The sequence below is a fragment of the Anopheles coustani genome, chromosome 3 (genome assembly GCF_943734705.1).
Source record: "Anopheles coustani chromosome 3, idAnoCousDA_361_x.2, whole genome shotgun sequence".
NCBI lineage: Eukaryota > Metazoa > Arthropoda > Insecta > Diptera > Culicidae > Anopheles > Anopheles coustani.
In genome coordinates, this window is record NC_071288.1 from 33,400,206 (window position 1) to 33,422,751 (window position 22,546).

At 46.1% G+C, this 22,546-nt stretch overlaps 4 protein-coding genes across 6 annotated transcripts in view; 2 read left to right on the plus strand and 2 right to left on the minus strand.

Moving 5' to 3' along the window:
• Positions 1–22,546, plus strand: part of LOC131271489 (vesicle transport protein GOT1B) — a 433,296-nt gene that overhangs the window by 101,722 nt on the left and 309,028 nt on the right. The gene's annotated exons all lie outside the window — the stretch shown is intronic.
• Positions 9,402–10,076, minus strand: LOC131271490 (NADH dehydrogenase [ubiquinone] 1 subunit C2). Its single transcript, XM_058272935.1, has 3 exons — positions 9,885–10,076; positions 9,643–9,786; positions 9,402–9,548 (listed from the first exon to the last, which is right to left on the minus strand). Exons 1-3 carry the CDS (start codon positions 10,033–10,035, stop codon positions 9,499–9,501), a joined length of 345 nt encoding a protein of 114 aa, XP_058128918.1. The 5' UTR covers positions 10,036–10,076; the 3' UTR covers positions 9,402–9,498.
• LOC131271471 (lipid storage droplets surface-binding protein 1) lies at positions 11,474–13,899 on the plus strand. Of its 2 annotated transcripts, XM_058272913.1 has the most exons (5): positions 11,474–11,876; positions 11,949–12,153; positions 12,648–13,204; positions 13,343–13,408; positions 13,576–13,899. In XM_058272913.1, the coding sequence occupies exons 1-5, from the start codon at positions 11,511–11,513 to the stop codon at positions 13,705–13,707; spliced, it is 1,326 nt and encodes a 441-aa protein (XP_058128896.1). In that variant the 5' UTR covers positions 11,474–11,510; the 3' UTR covers positions 13,708–13,899. The 2 variants fall into 2 exon arrangements, with proteins under 2 accessions (XP_058128896.1, XP_058128897.1); XM_058272914.1 differs by lacking the exon at positions 13,343–13,408.
• Positions 13,899–21,539, minus strand: LOC131271454 (chloride channel protein 2). The gene is made up of 11 exons (XM_058272889.1): positions 21,305–21,539; positions 21,084–21,271; positions 19,353–19,460; positions 18,970–19,135; positions 18,265–18,895; positions 18,088–18,189; positions 17,787–18,021; positions 16,085–17,431; positions 15,919–16,015; positions 15,007–15,841; positions 13,899–14,502 (listed from the first exon to the last, which is right to left on the minus strand). The coding sequence occupies exons 1-10, from the start codon at positions 21,537–21,539 to the stop codon at positions 15,567–15,569; spliced, it is 3,384 nt and encodes a 1,127-aa protein (XP_058128872.1). The 3' UTR covers positions 13,899–14,502; positions 15,007–15,566.

A 22,546-nucleotide genomic window follows, 5' to 3' on the forward strand; every position in this document is an offset into this window, starting at 1 on the left:
GGGTTGCGTGGGGTGCACCGGGATGAAGTCTGCAACCTGTAACTTATGTGTTTCTGTGTTCCGTGGCTTTTTTCTCCCCGACTGCCACAGATAATCGAAGGGAGTGCGAACCCTTTCGAAGGGAGCGTTAGCGGGGTGGGCGAGGGGGAACTGAGGTGAGGGGTGCAAGGGCAGCAAATAATAGGCCGCGTAACGAACCTCGCAGCACCGCACAGCCCTTGAACGGCGGGACGACGCGGGGAAAATTGGGTGGGAAATGAGGTTTCTCAAATTGCCTTTTCGCTTTTCCGCTTTCCGCCTCCCTCCCGGAGGTTCCATCAGGCGGGAGGCAGCGGGCAGTGGTGGGCAAATGGGCAGCGTCGAACCGAAGCCCCAACCGGTGCCCTTCGAAAGCCCTTCCGGTCGCGGTGGAAGCGTGAGTTGCGGAAAGTGGAACCACCGGGCAGGTTCTCGGAGTCGGAGTTGTGGCCATCGCGTTGACAAACCATGCGCAAACCATGGCGTGACCAGGTGGGCAAATGTTTGCGAGTCACCCCAGGAGGAAACGGTGGGATGTTTCCCTCCCGGGGAAGGGAAGCGGAGGGGTTTGAGCTCAAAACCGGTAGCTTAATCGCTACCACCGGCTTAAGAGGCACGAAACGGAACGGAACGCAACGATTCGGCTCGAGCATGGCGTCGAATTTGTGTACAGTTTGTTGTTAATCTCCTTCCCGTTCGGAGCGACGACTCTTTCACGTCGCGTTCGAGTGTTATCCTGAAGGTACGGCAGCGAGAGGCAAGCAAAGTGAAGAGTCAGAAAGACGAGAGACAAAACGAGAGACAGAGGAAGAGAACAAAACCCTCCAAATGGAAGCGGAATCCTCGGCCTTGTCCTCGATGTCCTGTTCGCATCTTTGCATTTACAGTAGCCTTCAAGTTTGAAAACATTTTGGGATCAAACAAATCCAAGCTGTACATAAAATTATAGTTTATTTTTTATTCACTTACATAAAGTAATGATTCGTTCTCTAACTGTTTAGTTTGCCATATTGTTTTAAATCAATATAATATGGCTGATATTTCTTCTCCACTTTTGAACCACACTGTAGGTTCATGCAACGTAACGAATGGGATTTCGTCTCAAGATTTACGTTACTGCCAAACCAGTGCAATCAATGCTGGCTTATTGTAGTGTTGCGTTTCTCTCGCGCTGGCAATTTGAGCAATAAAAGAACGAAAAACATGCACATCGTGAAGGAGATCGGACTGTTACATATCATTCAACGGTGGAATTCGAATTCAAACCAGCGCCGTTGATTTGCAGAGGGAAGAATTGCTTGCGGGGGTTTTTTTTTTTGTTAACTTTTCCTTCTTCAACGCATACGAATTGCACCCTAACGACATAGAAATAAATCCTCGTCACAGGATCTGCCGCTTGCCCGACACGCGGGAAATGATTATGCAAATTCCTAATTTTATTGATTTCCGATCGTATTAGTTTACCCGCAAGTCGGTGGGGATCTACCGGGAGGTGGGGTTGGGGGGGTTGAAAGTTGATCCTCAAGGCTGCGCATATGTCCCATGGCACAAAAATACGTATCATTTAATCGTCCAGTCAAACCAGACAGAGGACTTATGAGGTACCTTTATGATCATGAAACGCCATTTAATGTGTTTGTCGTCTTCTTTGGTCAGATGGAAAACTGTCGGCTTTGGGGAGAAAAACATTTTCGTAAAAAACGGACACTACCAAAGCGAAAACGATATAATTTTAATAATGCTTTATTTATTTGATGATTATTCATGTATGATCGAATTCAATTTTAGACACATTCTTGTTTGAAATAAAAATTGTAATATCTTCGCAGACTTCTTCTACACTTATTTCTGACAAGATTTGAAAACAAACCCAGCTACAGTGACCGGCAGGAAAAAGTGCCCACTTCGAATTTTGTTGATTTTCGCTCAATATTTTTTTCTCAATCCAACTAAATATACTGCAAGTATTTTTAGTATATTGATTTACATATTTCATATAAGATCCACTAATGAGCAAGCGAAAACAAACATATTTTGATTTTGAGAAAAAAATAATAAAAAAAAGTATCTAAAAAAACAGTGACATGAAAAAGTGCCCACTTTGAAATTTCGAGTTTTGCATAAAGTTTTGCATTGAGGGCTAACCAATTTATTGCGTTTTAATATTTTTTAGGTTTGTTAGCACTATTTCTGACATTTATACACGTATGAACACGTTTTTAATTCATGTTTGGTTGTAAATATACAATTTGTTTATATTAGGTTTATCTCATTAATTTGAGTGTTACAAGAAATTAAATAGCATAAAATATGTTTTATGGCACTTATCTACATTAAAGTAACTTATTCAAAGCACGAAATCCACAACGCAGCGGTAGGAAAATTCATAGTTACATTTTAAACGCACCGATCGGTGGAGGATCGCCCTCGTAGAGGAGACAAGCGCAAAACAGATGCGCGCATGGACGCTAAGATCATTCGTGAGGTCAAGAAAAATTCAAAAGTAACTGTCAGGGAGATCTTGGAAATACTTCAGCCATCAGTTTTTGAAAGAATTATCCGTCGCCGGCTTGTTGCATACGAGTTCAAGAGCAGATTTGATAGGAGGCGCCCTTATATCAGCAAGGCCAATAAGGCCAAGCGTCTTAAGCTCGCTGAGGAACATGCTGCTGTGCCTCTAGACTACTGGATAACGGTTCTGTGGTCATACGAATCAAAATTTGAACTTTTTAATCGAAGATGGCATGAACGTATACAGTGCAGATCGAAGGAGGCAATGCTGCAGGTTCGCCACATCCAGGGCACAGTATGCCATGAAGGAGGCAATATGGTGGTGGAGTGGGGAGCCTTGGGAACATTAACGGTGTTAAGCTTACAGATTACAACATAAACATAAACATCCTGCAACAAAATCTGGAGATTTCACTGATCCTGACGGGCCTTGAAGAGAAGTTCGTTCTCCCGGCTGGGGCAAGTTCCACGCAGCCCGGCGGGGCCAAGTTCAACATACTGCCAAGAAGACGAAGTCTTTCTTCCCGTCTTGTCGGACAAAACTGTTGAAATGGTCTCCTCAGAGCCCGGAGATTAAGAATTTGTGGGCAGTTCTCGATGCCAGGGTGGACAAAACTGATGTATCGAATAAAAATGACAATTTTGAAGCTCTAATGCGCGCTTGAGAAGAATAAAGTCCCCAAAAACTAAAAATCCTAGTAGAAAGCATGCCAAAGCGCCTTCAGCAGGTTGTAAAAGCTAAAAGAGAACACATAAAATATCAAATTGCATTTATTATTTCTTATTTTTATGTATAATAATGAATAACTGAAGTGGGCACTTTTCCTTGTCACTGTTTTTTTAGATACTTTTTTTTATTATTTTTTTCTCAAAATCAAAATATGTTTGTTTTCGCTTACTCATTAGTGGATCTTATATGAAATATGTAAATCAATATACGAAAAATACTTGCAGTATATTTAGTTGGATTGAGAAAAAAATATTGAGCGAAAATCAACAAAATTCGAAGTGGGCACTTTTTCCTGCCGCTCACTGTATACCTGCTTTTGCTAAAACAGAGTTTAATAATTTAGCAAACATATTGATACCAAGTAATTTGTTCTACGCGTGATATGCGTGAAACGTATAAGCGTGTGATACGACAGGATGTTTGTTTTGTGATTCGATAATTATCAAGTACTTGGTGACCACATGGCTTAAGCTCCAGCCAACGGGGCCAACAACTAGGTCAAGGAAATTCCGCTCTGCTTTTCTCTCTCACCCCATCCATCTTCTAATCTACACACTCAGTGCAATTGGATTGATTCTGCAAATGATTCTCCTATTCCCCATTTTTCTGCCCCATCCATAGGTCAACAAACAAACACACTCCCTGGAAGCAATTAGCGATATTTCTTACACACATAACAGACACTAAGGAAACCCGAACCAACTTGATGTTTGAAGTTTGTTTATCGACCGCCACACGAAGTGAAAGTAGAACACGCGAACCCCAAAGGCGTCTTTCTTGGAGGTGGTTTTACTTTTACACGTTCGATTTTTTACCCATCCGCCTGCGCTGGCCGGAGGTTCTCATAGATTTTCCTAGGTTCCGACTCGTGCTAATTGGTTGCATACACACCCTGATAAACACATACATACACAGTATCAAGAGACCATGAGTCAATCAGTTGGTTTCCGGCGCATAGCTTGTGGCACACTTTCTCGAAACCCGTCCGTCAGATATACGACCATACATGCTGCCCAACGTAGATGAATGGGAGCGGAAAGGTTTGCACTGATTTGCATGCACGCCTGCTGCACGATTCGTCAAATGCACGAATTAGAATGTCCGTTGGCCTTGATTTGATGTTTCAACTCGTTTCGTTGATTATAAACAAAGGAAGAAAGGGAATAGTTTTGGTTACCAATCTCTTCCCATAACGTTCAAGACTTGGGAACATATTGAATTAATATCCCTGTAATGGGACAAGTTGTGTTAAACAAAAATGTGTTATATATGTAGGTGATTACGATCAGTCATAAACTTCTTAAGAGAAGTGTGATCATGGTGGGTGTTTGGAATTCGGAAACTTAACCAGCTCTAAGACATTACCTTTGGCTCCTATCTTAACATGTGGCAAACGATAGCTAAGTGTTTCTCAAACTATCTTTCTTGTGCTTCCATTGTGGCCATATAACATTTCTTATCTTAAAGTCCTGCCGCAAACGATCGCGCTTCATTTTTATGAAATGCCAAAATATCCGTTTTTATTAAACCTGCCTCACCTTCCCCGCCCGAGAGACACATTAAACGCGTCCTCCCGCGGACGTTACCATGAGGCTTATGTATTTCGGTAGCCAGCGACGTCTTAATGATCACATTCATTAGCACCGAATGGTGGGTCGTGGATCAAACCTGGCCCGTCTGCAACGAGCTGTGAAACCTTCACCCGCCAGACGGGGAATACCGAACGTAGGCGTCCTCTCGGAACCGCAGGAATAACACCACAACGCAGCCCCGAACCCAAAAGGGTACGCTAACGAAGGGGCAAGAAAACCTGTGCCCAGCTGCCAGAAGTCATACAGGCAGCGGAAAGAAAAGACAAAAAAAAAGTTACCAAAATTAAAACCCAGAAGCCAACGCCGAAAGACAGCACAACATCCCTAAGCCTCTTTCGGCGCGACTCGACGCTGAATTCCGGTAGCGTCAATAAATTAGCGGATTTCGCATTTGATCACCCCACGTACCCAACGACTCCACCCATCGTCCAACTCTCGACCCCCTAAATCCTGTTGGTTGCACGATTCGAGGATCCTCGCAATGGCCGTTTGAAAAGTTGTGCCTCATTTAGGTTAATTTGGTTTGGCCACCCGTCCATAGCCGGCATAACTTAAACGAAACACGGGTTTCGTCCAAGGTAGTTGCTAGTTTTGAGAAGATGTATTTAAATTTGGAGCTATCATTTTCGGGAGAAAAATTCGATCGTTAATATGATAAGTCCTGTAAATGATGTTAAAGATATTGGAGAAGTCGAAACCGACCGGTGCGTATATGATCCACTGCCCAACGAGACTGGTGAGTTAGGAAAGCCGCTTCTGAAGGTGTATTTTACAGAAAGTGAACCTCTGTGTTGATTCTCGATAACCTTCTAACCTTTAAAGAAACGGATATCAATTCCCCTTTATAAAACCAACATCAGAACCACGCTGAAATCCATTGTCCGTAGGTTGGTTGCTTCGATCCAGTCACGACGGAATCTGAGCCCCATTCCCTCTCGGCCAACCGTTTTCGAGGTTTCTACGAGGAATTTCTAGCCAACAGAGCCGACCTTTAGCCAGTCGCGAGCTGCAGAACTGACACGAACTCAGCTAGCAAGAGTCGATGATTGCAAAAAAAAACCGCATATGCTAGAAGCAAGACACGCCTGTAACCTTGAAGTTCGCGTTCCATCCACTACCGTGGGTGGTTGGAGGCTGAAAACGCGACGGCGAAGCCGAATGCATTCGTGTTTTATTTTTCCTGCATAAAAAATATGCACGCAAAAATTGCAGATAAACGGAGGGAAGAAACAGTATCATCTTGAGTCTATTTTTAGTTGCACGCGCGTGTGCGCAACAACAGCCCTGGATTCCTCGGGTCCCGACTAGTAGGGGTCAGAAGATGGCTGGAATTCTGCGGAGCGCGTGGGCCTCCCAGAGTTCTGGCGACTCCAGCTGAAGCCATTACCATGCTCGAATGGCTGCAATTGCAAATGGCACACACGTTGGATAGCCGACGGAACCAGAACCCGCGATCGGTGACAGTATTCGGATCATGAATAATGGAATCGTTGTCTCACGATCTCTTCAGCGCACCAGGCAGGCTCGTGTGAATTATGATGGCGTGAGGCCGACACCATAAATTAAGGAATTACTTCCTCGAGATCGGGATTAGACCGGGCCGGAGGGCGTTTGGAGCGTGCGATCGCGATGAAGGCGCCCGGTGCATGTGCACGTCAGCAAGCGTATCCATCAAGGTGCAGTGAAGCGCGGTAGACCCCCGAGCGGCGGCCAACGTAATCCGATACCGAAGTCGGAACCGGATCGAGAGCTGTCCGGCGTGTCGCTAATGATCCGTCAGCGATCGCCTATCGCTTACGTGCCTTCCGCGACCCGGTTTAAGGTTTCAGCGCTCGGAAGGCGACCGTTTGGTGGCGTTGTAATTTACTCCTAATGAACACCGCTTCACCATAACCGCAAGTGAAAATATGCCAGAACAATTTATTCCAGCCAACTAAATCATGTTACCCCCGTTTTTTGTCCGCTAAAACCACATGCAAGAAAATCTAAATCGTCCTTGCTATTCTGGCAGCAATCCATTGGACAATATATTTACGACCAAAGGTCACAACAGCCATAGCAATAAATTGATTAAGTGATGGCTGCATACGGTGCTTCTAAAAATATTCTAAAAATAAACCAGTTCCCTACGTTTCGAACCATTTACACGAGAAAATCAACGAATCCCCGGTTCAGATTCAGAGTCAGCGACATCCTCGCAGCATTTCGCCTGCGTTGCAACTTCTAGTGCCCAAGAAATGTGATGCATTTTTCATCACAACAGTGCCAATTCTCGGAGGGAGTTTCCTTTGGAGTTGGCCAGATCATCTGATGCTCGCTCCAGGGAAAAGATTGAGGGAGGTACTCGACACCCGCTGTGTTGAAGTCTGATGATGAATGCTCTCTAAGAAGAGCAGCGCGTTGAAGTGCGCACTAGGGAGTGTTGCCCTTTATGGCATCGATGCAAAAAGGGAAAAGGGGTTAATGCTGCCCGGGGGGATAGAGGTTGGGGTTTGATTTATTTTTAACCATTAACCCCACCGAGCTCATTTGGAGAGCTTATGTGCCATATCGTGCTCCACACACACACACACACACAGAAGGTTGTCTCGGAAGGGATTGGCAAGCAAAGGATTCGCGGTCTAAGAAGCGATACAGTTGGATGCAGTTGAATCTAGATAAACTGGCTCGTTTCCAGCGAGACCTTCGAACAAACTTCTTATTCGAGAATCCGCAGCTTTAAACGGGTTTATATAACAGCTGAACCAAAACGTAGCTATAGGTGGAACCAGTTCTAACGACGTCATTGTGTATTGATTGATAGTGTTTTTTTAAATAAATTAATTATAACCATATCCCTGTCGAACGAGCATAAATTATCCAAGGTAATTCAGAATTTAAGGTTAAAATTATGAAGTAAATAGTTTATCTGTCCAATAAACGCCACAATTGGTAAGAAGTCTAAATTTATGATAAGATTTAAAATCTAGGTTTATGATAAGTTTAGCAAACTGCTAAAAGCCTTTACTGCCAGAAGATAAGACGGACCAAAGTGGTTCACCTTGAAATTCTCGCTTTCTTCGCAAGATTAAACCCATAACTCCCGCTCGCACGCAACCGGCATCGATCGGTCGGTACGGGATGAAGTAAAAATAAAATAAACGTGCATGCAGCAGCAGCAGCATTTATGAGCCTGTCCAGTAATTCTATTTTATAGCGTTCGCGGAGGTTTTAAATTGTCGATCCACTGTGTACGATTTAATCGCACCGATGGATCCGATGGAGCAAGTAATCTGCTTCGTTTGATGTAAGAAGAGTCGATAATTGTTCCTTACTTCCACGTCCGTTAAATGAGACGGTTTGGCGAATGGATGTGGGGTTTTTAAAAAAGAAAAAATGACGCACATGATAGGTTTTAAATTTCAATTTCAACCAAGGATGTAAAGCTATAATTGTTGTGTGCCGTTCCCGCTAGGACCATCGTTCGTGGCGGCCGCACAATAAAACAGCATCATCTGGGTAGAAGGCAAAGACCGTGGGGGAGGGGGAGGGTTCCGCGGTCAGTAACATCTTTCGCGTTCGCTTCTACCCGCCGGCCGGGTTCATCAACCGGTGAGCGCGTTGGGCGATAAACTGGGAGGCTGGGTGGCGTCCCTGGTCCAGCTGGAACTAATCATGTGTACATCTTGCAAACGGGCTTGTGCGATCCGCGATCCAAACAGAGAGAATATGTTGAAGGAGCAGGAACGCGAAAGCACCTCTAAGCACCCCGAAGCTAAACGCACGTATGGTGGATATTCCAAGCAAACGGGGAAAGACGGGGTGCGAAAAGAGTGGGAGAAGGAACGAAACAAAAATCTGAAACACGCACCCGCGGGCGGTGAATTGTGCGTAGAGATCGCGAGATCGCGCACGCACCCGACGGACACTGGAGTGGGCCGTTGGAACGTGTCTTTTGCTAAGCGAAGACAGAATAAAAGTAACCGCGGATAAGAAGTCCCGTCCGGTCTTGCCAGCCCCTGTTGGTGACCTGATTGATTGGATAGAGTCCCCCGAGGCGAAAGAAAGCATTACGCATTGCGTTCCGCTAACCGAAAACGATCGTTCAAGCATTCCGGCAAAGCACACGACGCGTTCTATCCAATCGCCAGTCGGTGTTAATGATCACGTTTATGGTCCTCGTTATTATTGGTTTCAGGTCATTGCCTCTCACGTTTCTGTTTTTTGTTTGCTCCATGAGAAAAAAAATAAGAAATGCGATTTTTTTTAAACAAAACCGAGAAAAGCGTTCGTACGTTAGCGAATGGGAAGACGCCCTTCCACGAGGGGGGAAGGTTTTTAATTGTGTACTTCAGCAATTAGAACAATCACTTGCTTTCACGCGACCGTAGGCCGGCAAAAGCAATCGTTTGTGCCGTCAATCAAACCGAAAAGTTCTCCCGATCATACCCAGCAAGATCGTTATCGCGCGGTGGCAGCAATTTTTAATTTTTCTTTCCTCGACGGTTCTTTAATACGTAACTTCTACGCGGAGCGCAAAAGACGTTCTGGTCGACTTTACTTTTGATTTTTGTGTATTTTTTATTTACATTCACGCTACACAAAAGCCACCACCAGCACGACGGTGCGGTTCCATCGTTAACGGGCCAATGTAATGAGAAAGTTTACCTAACGAATCGGCTGCCAGTGTTCAAGCACATCAGCGAACTTTTTGCGTTCTGAAACAAACCAAGAAGAGAATAGTGGAAATTAAGTCACCATTTTAATGCGAAGAAAACCTCCTCTTTTTAACCCATAGGCCTCTTCACTAACCGGGCGTCGGGAAATCCTCGGGATGCAGTTGGATGTAGTGGCGGAGAGTAGCATCTTTTTCGGCAAAGTGGGCCTCGCGCCACTTGTCCACCATGGTGGCCGTCGCACCGACCGCTAGCGCGGCAAGAATATGCTTCTGGATACCTGCGGAACGGGGTAAGAATCGATAGTTTGATGCGAACTCTTTTCGAAACCTATGCGTTACATCACAGCCACAACAGCACGGTGTGTAAATACATTACCGCTCAATGGGGGACGACCGGTGCCATAGTTCACGTAGCAGGCGCCAAGGAATCCGAATACACTGCCGACGAGCGGTGCCCACTTATCGTGCAGCCAGGACTTGGAAAACGATCCCGACAGCAGCTCCTGGGGAGTTTTTCCGCCGTACATTTTTGTTTTTCTCGCGAACGATAAGCAATCCGGCGAATGAAAACACACGACTGACAAGCTGCCAAGCGATTGACAGCTGACCAGGCCGTGCTATAAACCGTGTTTAGAATGAAGAGTTGAGGTGTTACACGCAAGCGAAACACGAAAATCACGCGCAACACGTTCAACCCGTTTGAATCGACTGTTGAATTTTTAAGAAAATGTGATTGCCATTTATGAACTAAGATATAAAGAAACTAAATTAGTACTTGAATTTTTCTTTCTCAGACTGAGTTGATGTATTCAAAAAGTAAATATTTGTCAGTTTAATACACGAAAATACCAAACGAAAGTTTTCAATTATAAAATAAACTGAACATTGTCACCCCAGTTAAAAAGCCTTTTCAACAAAACTCTACCTTCGCTAGAAATTCAATACACTTTCTGAAGCCATTTGTTATGAGCTCATACAAAAATCACGGCAATGGTGTTTAAAACAACATATCTCAAACCTACATTATGTATTAAAATCAATCATCACCATCCGTCTTGCTGAATACTCCGTACAATGTTTTAGGTTTTTCATCCTATCAAAAACTCTGGCTGTAAAATGCATCTACTATCGGTCAGTATGTTGAAATAAAAATAAATCAAAACGTTTTACTTTTTTTCACCGACGGGAAAAGGAACTGAGATTGGACCTTGTAACCTCGCAGCTTTTCAGATTCGTTTCACTGCATTCCACTCGCGATGCAATTCCATCGTGTATAGACGGTGCTTATTTCCTATTGGTCACAAACAATCACCTACCAAGATTCCGATTTTCCACTGGAGTCGTAAAAAATAAATTTAAAAAAAAACAAGTGAATATTCTTTATCAACACGATTTGAGGAGATGCGCCGGTCGCTAATCTAGGGAGCGCACTCTACTCTCCACGATGGGGAATATCGTGGCACTTTGGACCCAAGTCAACCGACAAAGTGGTACTGATTCATGCCCAAGATTACCGCCGGCCCCACAGAATCCCCCTTGGATCGGTTCCGGAACTTGACCTTTCGGTACGGTCGCCCTTATAGAGGTTTTGTACATCCGTAAGTGGCCGCCGCTCAAATCGGCGCTTATCAATTTAATTAGGAGTAACTTCTGGAGGCCCGTTGCACGCGATAGTGGATGATCGTTTGCCATTGCTCTGGGATGCCAGTCGTTGTTGTGCATCGGTTACGATCGGTCGATTCTGAGGTTTCGTTTTCGTTTCGTGAAGTCGGCAGCTAGTGGCGCCCCTGAAGTAGTACAACGTTCCGATATTGTGGTGCCCTTCTTTGGGTTTCAAATTATTAGTCCAGTTGACGGGGGAGCAACCTCCTATAGTGTCTAGTGTAGTAGACAAAACATAAAAGCGGCTAGCTGTCAACATCCAGCCTCCGAGAGCGATGGGTCAGTCTGAAGGGTGGGGGGCAACAGCAGGTGCCATTCACGTGCACGTGCCCGTACCGTGATGGTGGTGATACGTAGTACGGTGTTCTTACTGTCGGTCAAATTCATCGTTTCAGTGCACCGTCAGCTGAAGCGGCAACACTCGGGGCTGCCCCAGATGGAGTCCCTGTCGCGGTTCAGCAGCATTCCGATGGTGGAGACCGGCATTAAGACCGCCGGCACGGTCTACAAGCGCGTGAAGACGAGCAACGGGCTGCTGACCTGGGGCTTCGAGACGGCCGAGTCGATCACTTACGCGCTGCTCGATTCACTTCGACCAGCCACCAAAATGATCGAGGGTCCACTGCACCAGCTGGACAGTATCATGTGCAAGAGCCTCGATCTTGTCGAGCAGAAGGTGCCTTCGATGTATCTCCCACCGGAAATGGTACGTACGATCATCGTACGATCATCATCCTACGTCGATCGCTATCATCCTATTCGCTTCACCGTTTTGTAGATGTTTTGGAACACGAAGGAGTACATGAACGATCATCTCATGAAACCGGTGCTTTCGAGGGCCAACTCTATGAAGAACCTGGGCCATGCCGTACTCGAGTCCCGTGTGTCGAACCGTGTGGCCGACCGGATCGACGGAGCTCTGGTCGTGTGCGACAAGTACGTCGAACGGTACCTTCCGACCGAACCGCAGGATCTGCCCGATTGTAAGTATTTTCGATGAACCGAGACTCTTGCTTCACCCATCACGATCCTCGCCTCGTTCGTGGCCCGTATACTTTCTCCCTTATCGCCGGTCTGTTGGCACGTCCCGGCCAGCACGCAATCATTCGATGTGCTGCCAGATCAAAGCACAAGCTTTATACCGGTGACCCTCGTGACCCCTGACGCGATGATTACGGGCACCGTACACCATCAATCAATACTGTGTGTTGATTGTCATGCAATCATTTTGGTCGCCGTGTTTCGACCAAACATTTTCATGACGAGTCTGATTATTAACAGATTTTGTTTGCTGTGTTTTCATTGCTTGTTTTTCCTTTTTTTTGCTGTCCGTTTTATTATTTTTTCTAATAAGTTTATGCATTCCATGCACTGGAACTTATATAATACGACGATCGTAGTCCTTATCTATATCAACATGACCAGAGAGACACTTTCGACTGACCAAACATCTATTTCTATCTGTCGAATATTTCAGCTGCAACCTGCACCCCCGCCCAGCCGAAAGACTCGAACGAAATGCACGTCGTGCAAACCTTCCATCGTGGTCAGCAATTTTCGCGCAAACTTAAACGTCGCCTTACGTTCCGCACACGCCAGGAACTGAGCGCCCTCAAGAAACAGAGTACCGAAGCGGTGCACGTCGTGGCGTACGCGGCCGAGCTGATCGCTACCAATCCCCGGCTCGCGATGCAGAAGGCGATCGAGCTATGGCGTTACCTCAGCAAAGACGAACCCGAAAACCAGGCCCGCCCACAAACGCTCGAACAGGTGGCCGTGCTGTTGACGCGCGAATCCGCCCGCAAGATGGTGCACCTGATCAACTTTGTCACCAACGGCGTGACCCGCGTCCCGAAGGCGGTCCGTGCGCAGACACGTGAGCTGGTGCACCATTTCCTGTTCGCGACGGAGCACCTGATGAAAACGGTCCATCTGGACAAGGCAAAGAACGCAACGCTTTCGGAGACGAGCGGTTTGGTGCATCGGATCCAGCATACGTACGACGATCTACAAAACCAGACGAACCTGGCGCTGGTAAGTGGAACCGATTCGTTTGAACTAACCAATAGTAGGTTCCTTCACTAATGCTTAACGATTTTTCATTCGAAATTTTAAACATACAAATGTTTCCCATCTTTTCTCACTTAAACACGAAACATTTTCCACCTTCAGCACGGTCAGCTTTCGCTGGCAAATATTGATCGGCATGATTTTATCCATTGGCTTTTGTTAAAAGTGGTAAGTAGCTCGAAATTAGCGGCAAAAGTAACAAATCTCTAGAAGTCTTACACTTAATACTAAACGGACTGAAATAAGTATAATTTAAATGAAAATTTATCCCATTACTCGATATGATAACTTTTTTGAAATACTATGTTCTTCCATCCTTTCCTTCTTTCTTCTAGGAACGCCTGGCTGTATTCCTCTCCGGACGTCTGGAGGCGGAAAAGATCACCACCAGCGGAAACCCTCGCCGACGCATACAACCTCGACCGAACAGCAATCCAATGAACTCGAACATAAACGGCGTTTGCTAGCAAACAGCTTGAGTTTGCGTGACTTTTAGTAAACCGAGAAGTTCTCAACTGATGTCACGCCTAGGCTTATAAAAATCCGAGAGCTGATCGGAAGTAGTTTCTTAAGTAAAGTGTTTTGTTTTTCACCCTACTTGTCCTGAATGTTTAAAACCGGCAAACGTACCGATAAAACCGAGTTTCTTTTTGTTTGAATGGTCGTAAAATATGTGTCTTTTATTTTGGTTCTCATTTTACAACTTCCTTATGGTTAATAGAATAAAATTACAATCGTTCACTAGACGACCATCGAATGGCCAACAAGGAAACCCACTTCCTTTTGCTTTTTCCTCATTTTTTGCTTACTAAACGCACAATTCTGCAGTTCTGCCAGATTATGGGAGAAGAGATATAATCAACATTGTTAACAAAAAGCAAACGAGATACGGAAGAACGGAAACTAGAGGAAAATGAATCCCATACAACGGCTTACAACTCTGATCCTGCAGCATCTTGCAATTTGCTCCCCTTTGGGTCACTGATTCTGACTAATTTTTGGCACTAGATTCACCACAACTCTGACTCGTATCGCTTTCGATAGGCTCTCGCTCACTTGGCCACCCGGAGCAATGGGAAAGCTCGATCCATGGCGTTCGATTATTTGATAATCCTGAACAGCACTACTTGTAACACTTAAAATATAATCACAATGAAAGAAATCTTAGCCCGAACTGCGATGCACCGACGACGGACGATCTGGTTGAGGTCACGGTGGATGGTGTTAGTTGGTCCTTTCCAATGCCATCACTAGAATCGATTCTTTTGGGAGGCAAATAAAGAAACAAACAGTTAAAATCAGTGTACGCTCTTTTTACACATAAAAAATACAAAGTGCTTTCAAACGTAAGCTGAAGACAAACGGTAATTTAGCGTTATGTGGGTTAACCAATGAAACACAATTAAAAATGACTATCAACCGTGCATTCGTCATTGTTGGGTACGTTCAAAGTTAAAAAACATACAATTTCGATGAGACTAAAGATAAATTGGTTTGGTGTTTTGGGTTTTCAAAGTTTTTAAAATTATTAATCTCTTTGCTAGTTTGTTCGAAAACAATCTTTCGTTGAGCTTTGAGCTCGCGTATTGCTGTTCCGAAAGGATTTGAATTATTTTTTTCTCTATTTTTTAACTTTGTAGTAACAGACCAGCATACACATTGTTCTACACAACGACAGATAAAAAAATAGATGAAACAAGCAAAACTAAACTCAATTTGCAGAGCTTTTAGAGAAGCGCGAGAGCAAAAACCAAGAAATGACCAACCTTCATATTGGGATTTTCTAATGACGCTGTTCGACATCCGACCCTCTCCGACTGTACTCCCAGTCGGAGTCGATGAAGAGAATTTTGCGTATATCCCCGGGGGTGCCAATTGTTATCCGGTGCTTGCAATAGAGTGCAACGTGGTGGTGGTGTGCGATGAAGGTAAGTGTGCAGTTGTTTAGTGGGACACTAACAAATCTTGCTGTGCAGAACTAGTAGAAAACACGTGCCCACGCGTGTACAAACCCCGATAGTGATGATCATGGTGAACATCCTTAGAGAATCGCACCGCTCGTAGACGTTTCTGTGTGTGTCTATGTGTGTGTATGTGCGCGTGTACATGCCCTATTTGAGCGAAAAGACACGTGACACTCGTTGGACACAAAACATTGCTTCCGGACTTCCCACGCTTTACGGCGTTCGAGCGTTGATAATAAAACAACGACTTATCACTCCAGCTTGGCTCATACTATTGCTACTACTCATACTACTACTGTTGCTACTGCTACTAGTGTTTCTTTTGGCCAATCTCTGTTCCTTATTCACAACCGTATCCGCCACTATTGCTGACGCTTTCCGGGATGATTGTTGCTGTGATGTTGCTTGTTAGTGGCAGTAATACTCGCAGCATTAGCAGTAGTAGTAGTTGTAGTACTAGTATCGCTTCGCTCGTTGTTCATATGGTCTAGTTCGATGTCGGAACAGTTGTCCGAGTTGGACAGTGCCGAGTCCATCGAGGTAATGGTATTATTTACTTTTTTGTCACTAAACGTGTCACCGGTTCGCTTCTGCAGCAGAGGATCTTCCGCCGAAATGCCATTATTGTTTTCCGTCTCTGCAGGGGAAAAATGAAATTTATTGTAGTTAGTTAATCGCCTGGATCGACTTTCATCCTCCTTTCCGATAACTTACCTTTCGCTGCTAGGGCACGTGCTTCTTCCTCCTGCTTAGCTTTCACGCTTTCCGGCGTCAATGTCCCACTGTTAACATTCTCGATTGCTGTACGAAGCTATGGGTATAAGGGTAAAAGTAATTAGTGCAAGTGATCAGTATCCGAACCTACCCTGCATCAACTTACCTCCTTCAGAGCGACCACTCCAACCAACCGGCCAACATTGGTCACGTACGCGTGGTTGATGCCGACCATCGAGAACAGCGAGTGTACCTTCAGGATGGACGTTCGCTCGACCAGCTGGAACGGTGCCGGATCGATATGCAGATGATCGACGTCGATCGACTTAGCCATCTCCTCCATCTCCCATGCCTTCTGGTCCTCCGGGGACATGTCGATCACACGTTCGCGCGGTAACTGAACCTTCTTCGAGATGCCGGGCGTAAGCGGTGGACCCTCGGAACCGACGATGCTCGGCGTTCCGATCGAACCGATCTCCGGGTCGGGCGTGACATCTTGCAGTGTGGCCGACTTGCGGAAGATGATATCGAACGCGGACCGTATGCGACTCTCCGTGCCGGTGATGGTCGTGTACGGTGTGTGCACCGGGCTGTGCGGTGACAGTGGGCTGAAGCCCTTCAGTGTGAACGAGTTCGTCTTCTTGAGGATCGACTTCTTCGGTTGCGTACCACCAAACACTGGTCCAACCGAAACGGACGAGTTCGATTCACGGCGAGCCAACGGTGGCAGCATCTCGTTGTTGGCACGCTCGCGAAGTTTCAGAATGTCCGGCGCGGGTACCACCTCGAAACGGGACGGACGACGCGTCTTCTGCGCCTCCTCTGCTTCGCGCTTCTGACGCTCCTGCTCTTCACGCGCCTTCTCCTCCGCTTCCTTCATCAACTTGGCGGCCACTTCGAGCCGCTTCTCGCGACCAATGTGCCTATCGATCATCTTAATCAGCTCGTAACGCTGCACGCTACCCAGCAGCACCCGATTGTCCGGACTGTCGACGATCGGCAGACTGCGCAGGCCTTTGTTGGCCTTCAGGATTTCCTTCAGCTGCTGGTACGAGATTCCCTTCCAGATGTAGCGCACGTCGCGCACCATAAAGTCCTCGACGTAGATGTTGTACATGCCGGAGCCGGACGGCAGCAGATCGGGCAGGTACGGAAGCTTCTTGATCAGGATGATACTGTCGTACATCGACGGCTGCAGCAAGGCGGCGACGGCGTTCGAGATCAACGCCGCTATCATGACCGGCACGATGTGCGTAATCTGACCCGTCATCTCGAACACGATCACGCCGACGGAGACGGTGTGCGTGACGGCGCCGGAGAACGCGGCCGCCCCGACCACCGAGTAGCCGCCGGGGATGATCGGGGCCAGCATGCCCCCGTAGCGGACGCCGTGCGGGAACGACAGGTGCATCGCTTCGCCGATTATTCGACCGAATGCGGCACCAATTTTGAACACTGGTATAAACATACCGGATGGCACGGGAATGGTTGAGGCAATGATCGACAAGAAGAACTGTGAGTTAAAAAAAGCAATCAAGGATTAGATATTTCATCGGTGAAGATAACAAACTTTGTTTAAAAATATTTCAATACAAAAATTAGGCATAAAAGTGACAAGATCTTGCTTTTTATTAGTTAGAAATGCCGTTCAAATTATTTTAATTTTACTCTTTACATAAAGTGTGTGGGAGTTGCTGCGAGTATGATAAGGAAACTGGTGATGATAACCGATTTCAAAATAATCTTACAGCACGTGCTTCAACGTAACAACCCCGGTATACTTGCAGTAAAGTGAAGTGACCGGAACAAGTACCCGAACCCGATTTAATGGCCCTCTCTCGACGATGTACAAACAGCTTGCCACTCACCGTGTACAGTAAATAAATAGTGAGGTTGGTAAACACGTTCGTGTCTACCGTGCGCCAGTTCGACACGATGGCCGCCTGCTCGACGGTCAGATCCTTCTGCGTCCAGGTGAAGTTCGAGAACAGCTGGTGCACCTGGTCGTGCGTGCTCAGCTCGCCGGCGATGTACTTGCCGAAGCCGTGTGGAAACGACAGCGTGGCCACAATCAGTGCCACAATGCCGGGATACAGGAAGCGGCTAGACGAAATGGAAAGGTGACGCTTTAGTGAATGGAAAAGAGGGATCCGCAAGTACAGTGCTTACTTTTTCTGAAGAAATTTGTTCATCTTTTTGTTGGAACGCATGAAGAGGACATACTTTCGGTGCACCCATACGTACAGCGCGCCACCGAGTCCACAGACGAGCCTGAGGAGCATCAATAAATCATCGGTTAGTAGTGGGATTTGTTTGGGAAAAAGGTTCCAAGCCCTCCGCACCTACCCAATGAGCGCAAACACAAACAGCTCCTGCGGATCGAACGGAAAGTCCGAGGTGAAGTTGGTCGAGAACATGGCGGTGACGGTGTCCGCCTTCTGGAACCAGACGGCCAGCAGCCGGAAGACGGTGGCGCCGCACACGGCCGCAAAGAAGCCGCGCCAGTAGTTGCGCACGGCGAAGTACGTCGTGGTGACCTCGATGCTGAACAGCACGCCACCGATCGGGGCCGCGAAGCAGGCGCCGACACCGACCGCACAGGCCGCCGCCAGCATCTCCGTGTTGCGCGACTCGTTCTCGTAGATCGATTGGAATGATGTTATGATCTTACTAAGCAGCTGCGATACTATACTAGCTATATGTACAAACGGGCCCTCCTTGCCGAGCGGCATGCCACTGCCGAGGGTCGCGGTCAGCCCGATCACCTTCGCGACCAGCGTCTTGAAGGTGAGGTACTCCTTCAGCGCGACGCCGCGCAGAATCGTCTTCATCTCCGGGATACCGGAACCGATGCTCTGCGGCGCGACCAGATGCACGAAGCCGGCCGAAAAGAGGATCAGGCACACCGGGAGCGACACCCAGGCCAGATACTGCGCCACCGGGTGGTTCGTGAGATCACGATACAGCCACACGCGTGCTGGAAGAAAATGGAGGACGTTCTAAATTAGTTTGGACCGGCCGGTATCCATTTGCCACAATTTGAGTACGTACAGTTTGTGCACATCGAGATGCCCTTGTCCATCACGTAGGATAGCAGCGCCATGATGATGCCCAGCAGGGCGAGGAACACCCAGTCCTCGCCGAGCCGGGCGAATGTGTTGCGCCACAGCCAGGATGCCCCCCGGAAGAACTTGTTGTCCCGCACGTCCAGCAGTTCCTGCAACGATTTCCATCTAGTTGTTTTATAATTTTTGAAATATTGTTCCATTCTCTGCCGCGTGTGGCACTGTTAAAGCGCTGGCGGCCATACATTGGCCGGTTCACTACCAGCAAGGTGTCAAAAAAAGGTGGGTGAGATACATTTCGTGCCTATTCGCTTTCTAAATCGCAAATCGGTTCTGTTTGCGACTGGACAGCGAACGGCGCGCAGTTACCTTGTTTCTTGCTTTATCGTCTTTTTTTCTTCGTCGTTCAAGAAGCCGGAGTCTTCGCGCTTCATCTTTGGCGTACTCTCCTAGGTCCTTCGTGTAGCGACCATACATCTGGGGAGCGGAAGTGAAACGGATTAATGTGGAAGCATAAAAAGGAGGACGCACTGATCCATCATGCCAGGCCATCATGCTGCGATACGTTTGGTTTTACTTTTTACAATTTTGTGACAAACAAGACATGCAACGGAAGCGGCAATTCATTACGAAAAAGATAACAAAAGAAGCGAAGAGAAAAACTTATGTACAAAAGAAAAACAGATTTAGTTAGTTTCTTTTCAACGTGAGGAAAATAGACATAAATTATAAAGCAATCGTTTATTTTATTGGTCAAATGAACAAGTAGTCGTGAGTAATGTAATGGACAGGACGCATTAGCGATGTTTCTTAAACTTAAAATAATCGTTCAGCAATCACCTTTCACACCTTACACTGTATTTCCCTTCAGCCTCACAATTACGCGAACCAGACGTGACCCGCATCATCGTCGCGTCTTAAATATCACCAGTAATATGACTGATGGCGGGTATCAGGCACCATTTAAGAATGGTGTCGCGCCTGGGAACTATTCGTCGGGTGGGTCAGTAGGCTAAGAATAGCATTAAAGAGCATCATTACGCCGGTGCTTTCTTTCATCGCGCCAGCATAGGCACATCGGTCGGTTCAGAAAAGGACAACCCAGCCTGACGGAAACCGAACCGATGTCCGTGGCGTAATCTTAGGGTTAGCGAATAATGTCAGACAGACGGGTGTGAACCGACGGCGTCCCTTTTTTCACCGATAATTAATTGTTACACATTGCCCTTGAATGTGTGGTGGTCACTAGTATACCGGCCGGTTTGAGGGACCGGCGAAGAGGTGGCGAGTGCATTCCTTTGGAACGAAGAATTCAAATTTTGTTGCAATTGACGTCAAACGCTGTTGGAGCGAAATTGGCATCGATTTGGTCACATGGTTTGATTTATTGTCTTACGAATATGTATTTAAATGGCCACAAAACAGATTAATTTAGTTTTTATTTGAAAATGTGCTGAGAATCGTGTTACCAAAAAACAGTAACTGTTCTAATAAATAAAAATAAAATGTTCTTAAAAAAATAAAAAATTGGGATGAAAAAGCAAAGAAAAATAACACAACAATTAGCATTTCAAAGAAAACTTATGGAGCAAATATGTAAATTGTACAGTCAATCAACACATGGAAGGCTGTCCGCGTAAGACAATCCCGAAAATTCGTAACCTTTTCCCGATATTGGGCGACAGACGTCACGAGGTCTGCCGTACTACGAAGAAGCATGTGTCGAAACATCGGAAGTCACCGACAGGACAAGGGTATACGAGACGAATGGCACATTTTGTTGTACCGAATGTTTCGGCTGACAAGTGTACGACGGGACAAACAAACATAGGAACGGCAGGGAAAAAGGAATGACGCGCAACGAAACAAGCAGGATAAATATTAGCTAATCGAAGCGAAAATAAACCGCCATTTTAGATTTGTTTCACACTCCATAAAAAGCCGTAAGCGGTCGGAAAGCTACATATGTTGGAAAATAATCTGAACGAAATTCTTGATTTTCATGTTGGAGTTCGCGGTGTGGTTCTTTGGGAAAAACTATTTGTTCGAGTGTATCTGTTTCTTGTGTGCGTGTCGGTTTTGCGATGATCTACGACTTACGTAGTAAAATTCTTCAATTTCGATGTCAACTACGCTACGCCGAATTTCCGCCTTATCCTCCGGACCGAGATCGTCCAGTGCGCTCCCGGGGGAACATTGATCGACCGGCGATCTGACCCACGATCGGGTGCTGAGAGCGATTGGCTCACACTCACCGCCACTTTGGGTCATTGCACCATCACCGCCACCTCCACAATCAACGCGAATACCACTAGTCTCACCTCCCCCGCAGTCCACCACGTCGGAAGAGGATCGCCGATCCTCGAGTGCACCGGAAATGGGCAGCGTTTTCGCCAGCACATGCAGGGTGCTCTGCTTGAGCCGCTTCCGGCGGCTGTTTAGGCGCTTCTTGTGATATTTTTCACGCTGGACGTCCAGCGAGTCCTTGCGACGCAGAATGATTTCCGGCTCGAACGAAAAGTCCCGCACGTACTCATCTTCGATCGGAATATTCATTGACGAGGAAAGGGTGCAGGGGTGGATCGTTCCACGGACGTTCGTTTTAAACTTGCTCGATTTCGTTGATTACTTATTTCTAACAGGGATACCTTGATGGTGAACAATTTTCCAAGATGGAAAAGTTATAATATTATCGATCGATCTGAAGAAACAATCCGTTATTTAAAGTTTGGCTATTTTTTAAATACAATTTCTTTAGCAATCGACGCGTTATAGTTAAAAAATGTCTACGTCACAAAGTGTGACTCACCGTTCATTCAAGTCTAAATCCTTATACCGGTTTCGCTCTCTTAGTCAACAAATGGTTCAAAACGATGCGATGGGTAATTTGAGTCCACCGCTTACACTCCTCCCCATGAAAACCCTTTCCAACCCAGTTTTCTGTAAAGCTTCCTTCAAGGAAAATGCACATTCAAGGACTTTCCTCAATGAAAACCCACGATATAATAACAAGCTGCACACGGATCCCACTCGTAACGCGCTAGTTTTTTAGTTTTCCCGATTGTTGCAAAATATGAAACAAACACGCGAAATACAAAAAGTAAAAACACCGCAGAAAAATGTCTCGCTGTGGAAAAGATGTTGAGCTCGGGCCAAAAACAAAATAAGACAAAACCAGATAAACGTTCTTCCTGTTTAGCTAAATTTTAACCGCACCGCAGCAGCCGCCGGGACTAGAGGTTTCCCGAGGTGACTCACGCGGATTAACGACCCGCGGAGGGCATTTTTATGTCCCAGCAACTGGTGGTGGCGAATGTGGCCAAACAATGCCATCATAAATATCTCAACGCTACAGGAAAGTCTGGATCGAAAAAATTTAAATCGCTACTACGATCTTCAACAAACCGATCAGCTAAAACGAAGCCAAGAAGCGTTTATTCAACAAAATCTATCTACGATGATTAGAGAGAAGAAGAAATCAGCTTCGAAAAAGGAAAATTACAAAAGTAAAATAAAATCTAAAACAAACTAAATAAGAACGCGAAAAAAAACGAATTTCAAAT

Coding starts and splice junctions, on each gene's coding strand:
- LOC131271471 (XM_058272913.1), top strand. CDS start 11,511: ATGGTGGTGATACGTAGTACGGTGTTCTTACTGTCGGTCAAATTCATC. Junction 13,205..13,342: donor ACCAGACGAACCTGGCGCTG/GTAAGTGGAACC, acceptor TTCCACCTTCAG/CACGGTCAGCTTTCGCTGGC. Junction 13,409..13,575: donor ATTGGCTTTTGTTAAAAGTG/GTAAGTAGCTCG, acceptor TCTTTCTTCTAG/GAACGCCTGGCTGTATTCCT.
- LOC131271454 (XM_058272889.1), bottom strand. CDS start 21,539: ATGAATATTCCGATCGAAGATGAGTACGTGCGGGACTTTTCGTTCGAG. Junction 21,272..21,304: donor CGTGGTGGACTGCGGGGGAG/GTGAGACTAGTG, acceptor TTGATTGTGGAG/GTGGCGGTGATGGTGCAATG. Junction 18,022..18,087: donor AACAAATTTCTTCAGAAAAA/GTAAGCACTGTA, acceptor CATTTCGTCTAG/CCGCTTCCTGTATCCCGGCA.
- LOC131271490 (XM_058272935.1), bottom strand. CDS start 10,035: ATGTACGGCGGAAAAACTCCCCAGGAGCTGCTGTCGGGATCGTTTTCC. Junction 9,787..9,884: donor CGGTCGTCCCCCATTGAGCG/GTAATGTATTTA, acceptor CCCGTTCCGCAG/GTATCCAGAAGCATATTCTT. Junction 9,549..9,642: donor CGAGGATTTCCCGACGCCCG/GTTAGTGAAGAG, acceptor GGTTTGTTTCAG/AACGCAAAAAGTTCGCTGAT.